Raw genomic sequence first — 15,567 nt, forward strand, 5'->3', positions numbered from 1 at the left:
GTCTAGTTTCCAAAATTTGGTCACTTGTGGGGGTTTCTACTGTTTAGGTACATCAGGGGCTCTGCAAACGCAACATAACACCCACAGACAATGCTATCAAAGTCTGAATTCCAAAATGGCGCTCCTTCTCTTCCGAGCTCTGCCGTGTGCTAAAACAGTGGTTTACCCCCACATATGGGGTACCAGAATACTCAGGACAAATTGGAGAACAAATATTGGCATCCAATTTCTCTTGTTACCTTTGTGAAAATAAAAATTTGGAGGCTAAAAAAATCTTTTTTGTGGGAAAAAAAATATTTTTTATTTTCACTACTCTGCATTATAAACTTCTGTGAAGCACTTGGGCATTCAAAGTTCTCACCACATATCTAGATAAGTTCCTTGGGGGGTCTATTTTCCAAAATGAGGTCACTTGTTGGGGGTTTCTACTGTTTAGGTACATTACGGGTCTGCAAACGCAACATAACGCCCGCAGACAATTCTATCAAAGTCTGCATTCCAAAATGGCGCTCCTTCCCTTCCGAGCTCTGCTGTGCGCCCAAACAGTGGTTTACCCCCACATATGGGGTACCAGCATACTCAGGACAAATTGGACAACAACTTTTGGGGTCCAATTTCTCTTGTTACCCTTGTGAAAATAAAAACTTGGGAGCTAAAAAATCTTTATTGTTAAAAAATATATATTTTTTATTTTCACGACTCTGCATTATAAACTTCTGTGATGCACTTGGGCATTCAAAGTTCTCACTACACATCTAGATAAGTTCCATTGGGGGTCTAGTTTCCAAAATGGGGTCACTTTTGGGGGGTTTCTACTGTTTAGGCACATCAGGGGCTCTCCAAACGCGACATGGCGTCCGATCTCAATTCCAGTCAATTTTGCATTGAAAAGTCAAATGGCGCTCCTTTGCTTCCGAGCTCAGCCATGCGCCCAAACACTGGTTTACCCCCACATATGGGGTGTCGTCGTACTCAAGACAAATTGTACAACAACTTCTGGGGTCCATTTTCTCCTGTTACCCTTGGTAAAATAAAAATTTGGAGGCAAAAAGATCATTTTTGTAGAAAAAATGCGATTTTTTTATTTTCACGGCTCTACGTTATAAACTTCTGTGAAGCACCTGGGGGTTTAAAGTGCTCACCACACATCTAGATAAGTTCCTTAAGGGGTCTAGTTTCCAAAATGGTGTCATATGTGGGGGGTCTCTACTGTTTAGGCACATCAGCGGCTCTCCAAACGTGACATGGCGTCCGATCTCAATTCCAGCCAATTCTACATTGAAAAAGTAAAACAACACTCCTTCTCTTCCAAGCTCTGCGGTGCGCCCAAACAGTGGTTTACCCCCATATATGGGGTATCGACGTACTCAGGAGAAATTGCACAACAACTTTTGTGGTCTAATTTCTCCTGTTACCCTTGTGAAAATAAAAATTTGGGGGCAAAAAGATCATTTTTGTAGAAAAAATTAGATTTTTTATTTTCACGGCTCTACGTTATAAAATTCTGTGAAGCACTTGGGGGTTCAAAGTGCTCACCACACATCTAGATAAGTTCCTTAAGGGGTCTAGTTTCTAAAATGGTATCACTTGTGGGGGGTTTCCACTGTTTAGGCACATCAGGGACTCTCCAAACGCGACATGGCATCCGATCTCAATTCCAGCCAATTCTGCATTGAAAAAGTCAAACGGTGCTCCTTCACTTCCAAGCTCTGCGGTGCGCCCAAACAGTGGTTTACCTCCACATATGGGGTATCGACGTACTCAGGAGAAATTGCACAACAACTTTTGTGGTCTAATTTCTCCTGTTACCCTTGTGAAAATAAGAATTTGTGGGCGAAAAAATCATTTTTGTGAAAACAAATGCGATTTTTTATTTTCACGGCTCTACGTTATAAACTTCTGTGAAGCACTTGGGGGTTCAAAGTGCTCACCACACATCTAGATAAGTTCCTTGGGGGGTCTAGTTTCCAAAATGGTGTCACTTGTGGGGGGTTTCCACTGTTTAGGCACATTAGGGGCTCTCCAAACGCGACATGGCGTCCGATCTCAATTCCAGCCAATTCTGCATTGAAACAGTCAAACGGTGCTCCTTCACTTCCAAGCTCTGCGGTGCGCCCAAACAGTGGTTTACCTCCACATATGGGGTATCTGCGTACTCAGGAAAAATTGCACAACAAAATTTGTGGTTAAATTTCTGTTTTTACACTTGTGAAAATAAAAAAAAATGGTTCTGAAGTAAAATGTTTGCAAAAAAAAGTTAAATGTTCATTTTTTTCTTCCACATTGTTTTAGTTCCTGTGAAGTACGTAAAGGGTTAATAAACTTCTTGAATGTGGTTTTGAGCAGCTTGAGGGGTGCAGTTTTTAGAATGGTGTCACACTTGGTTATTTTCTATCATATAGACCCCTCAAAATCACTTCAAAGGTGATGTGGTCCCTAAAAAAAACATGGTGTTGTAAAAATGAGAAATTGGTGGTCAACTTTTAACCCTTATAACTCCCTAACAAAAAAAAAATTGTTTCCAAAATTGTGCTGATGTAAAGTAGACATGTGAGAAATGTTATTTATTAACTATTTTTTTGTGACATATCTCTCTGATTTAAGGGCATAAAAATACAAAGTTTGAAAATTGCAAAATTTTAAAAATTTTCGCCATATTTCCATTTTTTTCATAAATAATTGCAAGTAATATCGAAGAAATGTTACCACTATCTTGAAGTACAACATGTCACGAAAAAACAATCTCAGAATCAGCGGGATCCGATAAAGCGTTCCAGAGTTATAACCTCTTAAAGTGACACTGGTCAGAATTGTAAAAATTGGCTCGGTCATTAAGTACCAAATTGGCTCTGTCACTAAGGGGTTAAAGTATAACCTTTATTAAAAAATGAGATGTCAACCAACTCTTTATTGCATGTGTAACCATTGGTACATACACCAGTTTTAAATTTACCTTTCTAAAATGATACTACGGACATTTTTTTTTTATTATTCTTTTTTTTTTTTTCTTTCACATCACAATTAAGAGCTGAAATGCTCTTTATTTTAAATACAAGTACGGTACATCAAGTGCGAATGGTTTCAACAGAAAATCAACACTTTTAAATAGAAAAAAAAAAAACACACTCACACATTCAAACCACAAGCTGCAGACTAGACTTTGCAAAAATACATCAGATTTAAAAAAAATAATAATAAATAAATAAATAAATAAAATAAGATAAAAAAAAAATACACACATTTAAACCACATGCTGCACAGACCACTATACTTAGTAAATCCATCAGAAAAAGGCAATTAACCAATTAGGCATGGACAAATGCACATGCAATCAACATGATGCGCACAAACATGCCTGGTATGTGTCCACGTTCAGGATTGCATCAGGATTTGGTCAGGATTTTCCATCAGTATTTGTAATCCAAAACCAGGAGTGTAACAATTAGAGGAAAAGTATAATAGAAACATATGCACCACTTCTGCATTTATCACCCACACAAATACTGATGAAAAATCCTGACCAAATCCTGATGCAATCCTGAACGTGGACACATACCCTCCCACATGAACAGGCATAAGATTGGCGAAGGCATAATAAGGTGCAGGCACATGAAGACATACTTACAAAAGCACACAGCCGTACAAAAATACACACACACACACAAGCACATAAGCTTTATGAAAATACACATATGTACAACAAAGGCAGAAAGGTGGACCCAATCAGAAGACACATACGCACACACGTAAAAAAGGCTGACAATCCTTTGGCTGGAGCTGCAGGTCTTCACAGTGGCTGGCATCATGGTGGATCTGGACTCTAGCATGGCACTGGCTGTTGCAGGACGATGGCAGGCCTCTTGTTCTCTTCAGGTTTTAAGCTCTTGCTGTAGTCAGTACCTCATACACACACAAATGCACAGGCACACAGATGCACACAAAAATTGCAATACTCACACTGGCTCTATGGTGGCTGGAGTCTTGTGGCAGGCTTGCTGGAGTCTTGTGGCTGGCTTGCTGGAGTCTTGTGGCTGGGGTCTTGTGGCAGGCTTGCTGGAGTCTTGTGGCTGGGGTCTTGTGGCTGGCTCCTGTGGCAGGCTGGGGTCTTGTGGCTGGCTGGGGTCTTGCTGGCAGTCTTCTCCTCTCTGGGTCTTGCTGGCATATGTGGGGTTGAAGGCCCAGGCCAGATTTATATAGATTTGGGGGTGTCTGGCCAATTGGCAACAAAATCCTGCTTCTGAGCATGCTCAGTGTAAAAAAAACGTATTGCAGCGCTGCATTGCGTCGTACGACGTGTCCCGACGCATCCGTTGCTCATAGGCTTCCATTGTAGCCAACGACGCATGCCGCAGGATGCGTCGCGACACTTTTTTTAGGCGGAGACAAAAAACGTTACAATCAACGTTTTTTGCCGACGACGTGTCGCCAAATTTCGACGCATACGTCGTACGACGGACACGACGTATGCCAATCCGTCGCAATACAAGTCTATGGGGAAAAAACGCATCCTGCAAACTTTTGCAGGATGCGTTTTTTTCTGAAAAAAGACGATTTGCGACGGTTTGCAGTTAACGCTAGTGTGAAAGTAGCCTAAGGGTGCAGAAACGCTGCAGTTCGGCACAAAAGAAGTGACATGCTGCGGAAAAAAAAAGCTGCGTTTCGGTGCGGCCTTCTCCGCAGCATGTGCACAACAAGTCTGCGGCTCCCATAGACTTACATTGGTTGTGCACTACACTGCGGATTTGATGCAATTCTGTGCAGCAAAAAATCCTGCGGATCTGCAATCAAATCCGCAACGTGTGCACACAGCCTTAGCATTTAGTGAACTTAGCAAAAAAGCCAAGCAAAAAACAAGTGTGGGATTTGCACTTTTTTGCAATTTCATCGCACTTTGACTTTTTTTCACATTTTCTGTTACACGACATGGTAAAACCAATGATGTCGTTCAAAAGTAGAACTTGTCCCGCAAAAGATAAGCCCTCACACATGGTCATATTGACGGAAAAATTATGGCTCTGGAAAGAAGGGGAGCGATAAACGAAAAAAGCTGAAGGGGTTTAGAAACATGGATATGGACATATCTATGGAAATAGACATAGATATATAGTTATAGCTGTATGTATTCATCTATCTATCCATCTATCCATCTATCTGTGTGTAATGGAGTGTGGGTTGGACAAATGTAAAAGAGGAGGTTGGACAGAAATGACATCACAAATCTTTTTGAAGATGGAGGAGGGAGGGAGGGGTTGGGGTGTGTTTTGGAGTGGGTGTGGTAGGTTCGGGCTTAGAGGCCAGTGCAAAGCATCATGGAACTTGTAGTATTAGAGCACAATAACTCAGGAGAAAGGAAGTTGTCGATTAACCCCATGAGAGCTGGATCCAGCACTGAAGATGTGCTGCTACAGCATGATAAAAGGTAATATTGCTAAAATAAACACAGTGGATGTTTTCAGTGGCCCATAATAGCAAGATTTATGAAAAAAAAATTTTTGTAGTGGACAACTTCTTTAAGTCTAAACAGATGAGCAGATTAAGTTGCAGTGGTGTGTCATGAGAACAGTCAGTCAATAGGCTCCTAGTCTCTTGCCAGCTACATGGGTATTACCACTAAGCCCAGTGATTGGCTGCAGCAGTCATTTGGCTGTTGTTGTAATGTCACCGCTGCAACCTATCCACAAAGGTGGAGATCAGCAGCAGGTAGGCAGGGCCTGCAGTGGGTGAGTAAAGTGTATTCTATTATTTTATAGTGAGCAAACCAGTGATAAAAAAATAAAAAATCCTGAAAAACTCCTTTAAATATGTGTTAAAACTTAAAGTTTTACTCAAAGGTTTGCTTACATTACTTGTGATTTCAGCAGATTATTTGAAACTACTTTGGTTATTAAGTTTGTACATAAAAAGTAAAACAAAATTGGTAGCGGGGCTGACCAACAGCATTAACCTGAGCCAGTATTCCATGACCATTTGTCAGATCAGAGCTGTCATAATAACCGTATTTTATTATTCACTCTACTCAGGTGTTGCTGCTCTGGATTCCAGTGTATCTGGCAAAATCGGTCTGCGTGCGATTGTGTATTATTTCTGCACTACCGTCATAGCTGTGATTCTGGGTAAGATTGTATATTTTATTGGCTTGTATATTGTAGCTTTGACAGTTACGCTTGTAGGTACTTATCTACTGTATCCTCACCCATCCCTTGTAGATTGTGAGCCCTCGCAGGCAGGGTCCTCTCTCCTCCTGTACCAGTTATGACTTGTATTGTTCAAGATTATTGCACTTCTTTTTATTCTGTATACCCCTCCTCACATGTAAAGCACCATGGAATAAATGGCGCTATAATAATACATAATAATAATAATATAGAGAGCTTCTTAGAACCTATATAACATTATTGTGTTTTCTGTTTCCTAAATTGACCTTCATTTTCCATCATATCTCAGCCCGTGCTCGCAATACCTGGTTATTACCCTTTTGTCTATAATCTCACCCCCTCCATCTACAGACTCCGTCTTGTTACTCCCATGACTGAGAAATGAGCCTGCATGCAAACATAACGGGAAACTGATTGTCTCCATGTGTATCCTGCTTTCTGTGTATTTCACGTCAAATAGCCAAAACAGGAGGTAAAGGCATAGCACTGGGTACAGGATAAGACAGGAGCCAGGGAAAATTCGGATGGGCAATTATATGGCCCATTCTCACATCCACAAAAAACAACGCTACTGCAGTTACTGCAGTAAGTATTTTGGGGAATTCCTTTCTTTGGAAAGGGCATGCCTAGCACTAATTTTGGCATTGTCCTGGAAAACCCTTATAACAGCTTAATTTTTAATGCTCTTGACCATCCACCAAATTCAGATGATGGTTATGACTTTCATGATATTCCAGGTAAGCTATCATATTGTTGGAAACTGCAATTTCCCACTGAAGCACATGCCGATTAAATGTGTGGATATCAACTCAAAAAAGAAAATAATAAGGGGAACACTTGTGCTATATTATAACGGAAGGATCCATCTGTGTAAAAAAACAGTAGATAATAAGCATAAATACAATATTGTTTCTAGTGGTATGCAAAACTAATAAGAATAACACAAAAATTAGTAGGTTACCATTATCTTGGTTGAAGAAGAAATATGTTATTCCAATGTTGCCATCTTCTACTATATAATGGAATTGAGGGGTTTATTTTGGCATGTATAGATTTGTAAAGAATGCGTGAATATATTCCTTCACTAACTTCTGAAATGGAAGGTATTAAGTAGATTTCCATCTTGCTGCTATTAGACTTTTGGCTACCAAAAAATATGAATATTGACAAGCTTATATGTTAGAGGTATAGTGTCTTAGTTTAATGATAAAAGTGCGATCTGAGGGTAAAATTGCATGTGTTATCCCTCTAGGAATTGTTCTAGTTGTGAGCATCAAGCCTGGAGTGTCTCAAAGTGCAGATGATATTGACAGGACAGGGAGTACACCAGAAGTCACCACTGTTGATGCACTGCTTGACCTGCTACGGTAAGAGAAAAGTACTTATTGTTACAAAAGTTGCATTTATTTTCTTTACTTGTGTCCCAAAATATGCAATTTATTTTTCAATAGCATTTAAGCTACTAGATATCTGACATACAAAAAGTAAAAATAGTGTTTTAGGTGTGATTTTCGTATTGCCCACACCTGTTACTTGCCACTTGTGAGTTTGAACAAGCATCACATGCTTGAAACCAAGTTTTTTATCCACAATTTTGGAAAGGTGCTGACAGTTTTGTACAGTTCATTTTGGGGATTTTGTGTGAAATTATGTCCAATTTGCCCTTTTTTTCTCTGTATTTTGTGTGCTCTTCTACTACACACAAAGGAAATAAACGTGTATAACAAAACGTGTAATTGCACTAATTTTCTGGGAGAAATACTTCATTTTCAAGGGTACCAACACTTTCGGCCATGACTGTATTGTTTAAATCAGGCTTTTGTGTTAAAAATTATCATAGTGGCCACTGGGGCTTTTGTAGACTTTAACTTCCTGTTGTTTCAGGAAATAACTCATTTACATTAGCAGCAATGTACAGACCTCTGACCCTATCTTTTTATTGAAGCATATAATGATTGTGCAAAGGTCATTATGAATGGAGGAGAAGTAGGGTCAGCTGCATCACCTATTGTGAATGGTGAATTCTGTGTAATCCGCTGTGTATAGAGGTGTTATTAGTAATTGTTATCCTGCCACTGCTTATAAGGAGCCTTGCTGAAAAACTGTCCTTGAAAGGACAAATTATGAGTCTAAAATAGCCCAATTGGCCATTGTGAAAAATGCAAGGTTACTCATTTTGTTTATTAAAAAAGAATGTGATATGAAAAAAACATAGCCAAAAATGAATGAATAGTATATATTTGTAGTTCTTGTTAGCTATTAGGCCTTTATACCAGAAGATAGCAAAGTTCCTAGCTCCGAAACCTACCTCCACTAATGTGCTTATTAAAACTCCATGTAACATAGCTGACAGCCAAACTGTAGGTCAGCCAGCAGTTATCTCTCCAACTGCTGTATGCACATGAATGCTTGGCGGAGCGGTCATGTGCTATCAATGAGAGAAGAGAAAGCCACTGTCGGACTCCTCAGATGTGACTTATCATCAGAAAAAAATAAAGCATCAGTCTTTTCATTTCACAATACCTGATTTTTCTCTCTTCATCATAACTTTCTGATCGTTGTGGTTCTGACTTCTGGGACTCCCAATGATCCTGAAAATGTGGGGAATGCATGGGTTCCTTTAAAGGGTATATGCAAACAATGGCTTTTTTAGGCATATTCTGCCTGGAACCCGCTTGAAAAAACGCTAAAAAAAAAAGTAAATAAACATATGCACAGAAAATGTCTAAACAATTTTCTGTGCATATGCTCCGTTTTTTGTCACTTCAGCATTTAATGGCCGTGAAGCAGCTAGAAGAAGTGAACTGTCCATTCTTGTAGCAGCTTTGGCTTGGAAACCACCAGTGTTTTATATAATAGAATGTAAAAAAAAAGTCACGCAAGAGACTTCAAGAAGACATCAGAAAGGACTTTTCAGGAAAACAACCCGGCCTTTTCTGAAAGTGACCTCTGCTTAAAAAATAAGTGGTAACTCCGGCTCCTAAAAGACCACCGTCTGTGCATACTCTGGACAGAACAGGAGCATGTGTCTTGTAGGAGCATTTTCCCAGTGAAGATTACTCAAAGACACTTTTTGAAGTGATATTTAGATGTGGATGGATTTTGAAACACATGCATTTCATGTAAAAACATTTTGTGTGAACATATTCTTAAGGTGTGTGCACATGATGACTTTCTCAGGCGGGTACGCTCCACAACCCCAGTGAAATAGCACTTAATAAACTAAAAAGAATGAACATATGCATTACAGCATAAAATCGACTTGCTTTTCAGCTTTTTTTAACTCCTTCATTGTTTCCAAAGACGTGAAGCAGTTAAAAGAAGTGACCTGACCATTCTTTAGGCAGCTTTCGCATTACATAAAAAAGTTCTAGAAAATAGCAGCGACACCAAAAGTGCACAACAAAAAAACAAGCAAGAGTTAATTCTAAAGCAAAAAAAAAAAAAGAATGGCACTGGGGTACTAAATCACCACTTCTCAGTCACGGATCCACATCAATCTGAACTCCGCAGTAAAATAACAGCTGGTAATGGTGCTTTCACGAATTCAGGACAACTCCGAATGAACAATATGGGTATGTGCTCACGTTGCAGATTTGCCTGCGGATCCGCAGTGGATTGGACGCTGCGGATTCGCAGCAGTTTTCCATCCGGTTTACAGTACCATGTAAACCTATGGAAAACAAAATTCGCAGTGCACATGCTGCGGAAAATGCTGCGAGGAAACGCTGCGGTTTATTTTCCGCAGCATGTCAATTCTTTATGCGGATTCCGCAGCGTTTTACACCTGTTCCTGAATAGGAGTCCGGAGGTGGTAAAACGCAGGTGAAATCCGCACAAAAACCCCTGGAAATCCACGGTAAATCCGTGGGTAATCCGCAGGTAAAACGCAGTCTCACATGTCCTGCACGTCTAACCTTTGTCCATGGCATGTATGTGAATAAAGGACTTTTGGATTTATCTTCATGCTGGTGAGTGCAACACTTTTTTCTTTATATTGTTCACAACAAAAAACAACTGAAAAGATACCAAAAAAGACATTTAATTCACAAGACACTGATGTTCCCTAATGCATCTTCTTTTTTGCAAAACTCACCAGGCATGCCAGCGTCTAAAATATGTCATGTGCACATTCCCTTAGGATTTTTAACATGGATTTTAGAGCAGATTCTGCTAATAAAAACACATCTATAAACACATAAAATACTCATTGAATGCACATTCTATTGATTTCAATGGGAAATGGTCTGAAAAAGGACAAATAGTGTTTTCCCCACTATTTTTTAGCATTTCCCATTAAAATCAAAGTTTAATCAGAGAGTATTCTAAACTGTTTTTGATGTGGATATCGGAGCAGAATCAGCAGATCTGCTACAAAATCCACATGAAAAACTGCTTCAAATATGCTTTTGTACACTGAGTATTTTTGCTGAGTTTTTGGAGCAGAAACTCCAAGTCTTTGAGGACTATTGAGATAGTTTCTGCTCAGCTTTCCCTACAAAAACTCCTCAAAAATCATGTGCCACATACACTAAGATTGCTCTTCATCCAACGAGTTCTTTCTCCTGCAAGGTTTTGAAAACTGCCACGGAAGAAAAAGAAGTGGAAGTGACATATCACTTCTTTGATGTAGTGAGGGTAAAAGAAAAACATTTATTAGGAAAAAAATGCATGAAAAACATGAAAACAGCATAAATATCCGAAGTTGATGATTACTCATGTAGTAAACATACTATTATATTGCTAGTGTGTTCTTAGCTCCTGTTACTGTAGAGTCAGCAGACACAAAGACAGCAAGATGATAACCAATTTGTAGATTTTTATAATAGCTTTTTCCAAGTATCAATGTGAATACTAGAGTAATTTCAATGAATAATAAAGCTGTATAATATTTTATTAAGACAATACTTTTTTCTTGTTATTATAGGTAATGTCCAACTTAAATTACCTTTACTAGGAAATCGGGTACATTGTGCCATGAATTTGGCGTACTTCTTTAGCATATCTGTAGAGCTTGGCATTTTCTCCTATCTCTACAATCAGGAGATACGACTAGATAATCTTAGAGATAACAGGTGATGAAAAGCCGAGAAAGCTGTTGTGAGTAAAGGTTCATTTACATTAGCCGGCCGACGCCACTAAATGATCAGCTACTTGTTTGCCGGTTAGAGGTCGTTTAATAGTCTGTTTACACAGGAGGAACGCGTTTCAGAAGGACACTGAATGATCAGTAAGAGTTCCTCAGCAGCACAGGTCCTGTTTACACAGAATGTTGTGCTGCCAAGAATGATTATCTGTTGTGCATCTTGTCTACACTGCATGATTATCGTGAAATGATCTTTCCTTAGATCGCTTTCGTGATAATCATGCAGTGTAAACGTCTCTTAAGCAGTGATTGCACAAAAACGAGCTCCAATTAATTAGTAATATAGGAAATGTTTCATCAAACAGAGTGAACTATTGTTCAAAAAACTTTTTTCTGTTAATTGTATTTTTTTAAAATATTTTGATAATGTTAATTTTTAACATACTCATACTGCCTGTCCTATTCAGCAGTCACATGTACAAGTATATAGCCAAAAATAGAGTAATCCATTTCCACAAAAAATTCCTTAGCATATTTCCCAGAGGAGCATTGCAGCTTTAACCCCTTTACCCCCAAGGGTGGTTTGCACGTTAATGACTGGGCCAATTTTTACAATTCTGACCACTGTCTTTTTATGAGGTTATAACTCTGGAACGCTTCAACGGATCTTGGCGATTCTGACTCTGTTTTCTTGTGACATATTGCACTTCATGATAGTGGTAAAATTTATTCGATATAACTTGCGTTTATTTGTGAAAAAAATGGAAATATGTTGAAAATTTTGAAAATTTCGCAATTTTCCAACTTTGAATTTTTATGCCCTTAAATCACAGAGATATGTCACGCAAAATACTTAATAAGTAACATTTCCCACATATCTACTTTACATCAGCACAATTTTGGAACCAAATTTTTTTTTGTTAGGGAGTTATAAGGGTTAAAAGTTGACCAGCAATTTCTCATTTTTACAACACCATTTTTTTTTAGGGACCACATCTCATTTGAAGTCATTTTGAGGGGTCTATATGTATATATATATAGAAAATACCCAAGTGTGACACCGTTCTAAAAACTGCACCCCTCAAGGTGCTCAAAACCACATTCAAGAAGTTTATTAACCCTTCAGGTGTTTCACAGGAATTTTTGGAATGTTTAAATAAAAATGAACATTTAACTTTTATTCACACAAAATTTATTTCAGCTCCAATTTGTTTTATTTTACCAAGGGTAACAGGAGAAATTGGACCCCAAAAATTGTTGTGCAATTTGTCCTGAGTATGCTGATACCCCATATGTGGGTGTAAACCATTGTTTGGGCGCATGGCAGAGCTCGGAAGGGAAGGAGCGCCATTTGACTTTTCAATGCAAAATTGACTGGAATTGAGATGGGACGCCATGTTGCGTTTGGAGAGCCCCTGATGTGCCTAAACATTGAAACCCCCCACAAGTGACACCATTTTGGAAAGTAGACCCCTTAAGGAACTTATCTAGATGTGTGGTGAGCACTTTGACCCAACAAGTGCTTCACAGAAGTTTATAATGCAGAGCCGTAAAAATAAAAAATCATATTTTTTCACAAAAATGATCTTTTCGCCCCCAATTTTTTATTTTCCCAAGGGTAAGAGAAGAAATTGGACCCCAAAAGTTGTTGTACAATTTGTCCTGAGCACGCTGATACCCCGTATGTGGGGGGAACCACTGTTTGGGCGCATGGCAGAGCTCGGAAGGGAAGGAGCGCCATTTGGAATGCAGACTTAGATGGATTGGTCTGCAGGCGTCACGTTGCATATGTAGAGCCCCTGATGTACCCAAACAGTAGAAACCCCCCACAAGTGACCCCATATTGGAAACTAGACCTCCCAGGGAACTTATCTACATATGTTGTGAGAACTTTGAACCCCCAAGTGTTTCACTACAGTTTACATTGCAGAGCCGTGAAAATAAAAAATCTTTTTTTTCCCACAAAAATGATTTTTAGCCCCCCAAATTTTTATTTTCCCAAGGATAACGAGAACTTGGACCCCAAAAGTTGTTGTCCAATTTGTCCCGAGTACGCTGATACCCCATATGTTGGGGTAAAACACTGTTTGTTTGGGCGCACGGGAGAGCTCGGAAGGGAAGCAGCACTGTTTTACTTTTTTCAATGCAGAATTGGCTGGAATTGAGATCGGATGCCATGTCGCGTTTGGAGAGCCCCTGATGTGCCTGAACAGTGGAAACCCCCCAATTCTACCTGAAACCCTAATCCAAACACACCCCTAACCCTAATCCCAACGGTAACCCTAACCACACCCCTAAACCTGACACACCCCTAACCCTAATCCCAATCGTAAATGTAATCCATACCCTAACTTTAGCCCCAACCCTAACCCTAACTTTAGCCCCAACCCTAACCCTAACTTTAGCTCCAACCCTAGCCCCAACCCTAACCCTAGCCCTAACCCTAGCCCTAACCCTAGCCCTAATCCTAATGGGAAAATGGAAATAAACAAATTTTTTTAATTTTATTATTTTTCCCTAACTAAGGGGGTGATGAAGGGGGGTTTGATTTACTTTTATAGCGTTTTTTTATATCGGATATTTATGATTGGCAGCTGTCACACACTAAAAGACGCTTTTTATAGCAAAAAAGTTTTTGCGTCTCCACATTTTGAGACCTATAATTTTTCCATATTTTGGTCCACAGAGTCATGTGACGTCTTGTTTATTGCGGGACGAATTGACGTTTTTATTGGTAACATTTTCGGGCACATGACATTTTTTGATCGCTTTTTATTCCAATTTTTGTGAGGCAGAATGACCAAAAACCAGCTATTTATGAATTTCTTTTGGGGGAAACGTTTATACCGTTCCACGTTTGGTAAAATTGATAAAGCAATTTTATTCGTCGGGTCAGTACGATTACAGCGATATCTCATTTATATCATTTTTTTATGTTTTGGCGCTTTTATACGATAAAAACTATTTTATAGAAAAAATAATTATTTTGGCATCGCTTTATTCTGAGGACTATAACTTTTTTATTTTTTTGCTTATGATGCTGTATGGCAGCTTGTTTTTTGCGGGACAAGATGACGTTTTCAGCGGTACCATGGTTATTTATATCCATCTTTTTGTTCGCGTGTTATTCCACTTTTTGTTCAGCGGTATGATAATAAAGCGTTGTTTTTTGGCTCGTTTTTTTTCTTACGGTGTTCACTGAAGGGGTTAACTTTTGGGACAGTTTTATAGGTTGGGTCTTTACGGACGCGGCGATACTAAATATGTGTACTTTTATTGTTTGTTTTTTTTATTTAGATAAAGAAATGTATTTATGGGAATAATTTTTTTTTTTTTTTCTTTATTTAGGATTTTTTTTTTTTTCACACATGTGGAATTTTTTTTTTTTACTTTTTTACTTTGTCCCAGGGGGGGAAATCACAGATCGCTGATCTGACAGTTTGCACAGCACTCTGTCAGATCAGCGATCTGACTGACAGCGCTGCAGGCTTACCAGCGCTTGCACTGGACCCGGAAGTAATCCCTGCAGGACCCGGATGCAGCCCCGTGGCCATTTTGGATCCGGGGCCTGCAGGGATAGGAGGTAAGAGATGCTCGGAGCAACGCGATCACATCGCGTTGCTCTGGGGGTCTCAGGGAAGCACGCAGGGAGCCCCCTCCCTGAGCGATGCTTCCCTATACCGCCGGAACACTGCAATCATGTTTGATCGCAGTGTGCCGGGGGTTAATGTGCCGGGGGCGGTCCGTGACCGCTCCTGGCACATAGTGCCGGATGTCAGCTGCGATAGTCAGCTGACACCCGGCCGCGATCGGCCGCGCTCCCTCCGTGAGCGCGGCCGATCGCTATGACGTACTATCCCGTCGAGGGTCAGATAGGCCCAGGTCACCTCGACGGGATAGTACGTCTAAGGTCAGATAGGGGTTAAGTCTCCTCACCTCGGCATGCTTAGCATGTCAATCTCAGAAAGGAGAAACGATACTCCTTGGATATTGGTCGGACGCCCCTCACTCAGCCAAACCAGATCTCCACTTTGCTCTGATGAGGGGCAGTACCCCGAAACACAGTGTCTGCAAATTGAGATTCTGGTGTGGCTATTATCCTAATCATGTGACAAGGCTCGTTAAAGGGTCGACTTTGACTTGTAGGATTGCTACCTTCCAATAGGTGGCACTAGAGCTCTAGTTCTTTTTCTCTCTGAAGATACAATTTGCATAATTAGCATATTTCCCAGAGGAGCATTGCGGCTTTAAGTCTCCTCATCTCGGCATGCTTAGCATATCAATCTCCACAAGGAGAAACGATACTTCTTGGACACAAAAAAAGTC

General features: G+C 39.8%; 1 protein-coding gene across 2 annotated transcripts in view; it reads left to right on the forward strand.

Annotated features, from left to right (window-relative positions):
- Positions 1–15,567, forward strand: part of SLC1A1 (solute carrier family 1 member 1) — a 110,550-nt gene that overhangs the window by 62,916 nt on the left and 32,067 nt on the right. For both annotated transcript variants that reach the window (XM_077249140.1, XM_077249139.1), the window contains 2 exons: positions 6,021–6,113; positions 7,408–7,522. In XM_077249140.1, coding sequence (XP_077105255.1) covers positions 6,021–6,113; positions 7,408–7,522 — 208 coding nt within the window. The remainder of the gene's footprint in view (positions 1–6,020; positions 6,114–7,407; positions 7,523–15,567) is intronic.

The sequence above is a fragment of the Ranitomeya variabilis genome, chromosome 1 (assembly GCF_051348905.1).
Source record: "Ranitomeya variabilis isolate aRanVar5 chromosome 1, aRanVar5.hap1, whole genome shotgun sequence".
In the NCBI taxonomy this organism is placed as follows: domain Eukaryota; kingdom Metazoa; phylum Chordata; class Amphibia; order Anura; family Dendrobatidae; genus Ranitomeya; species Ranitomeya variabilis.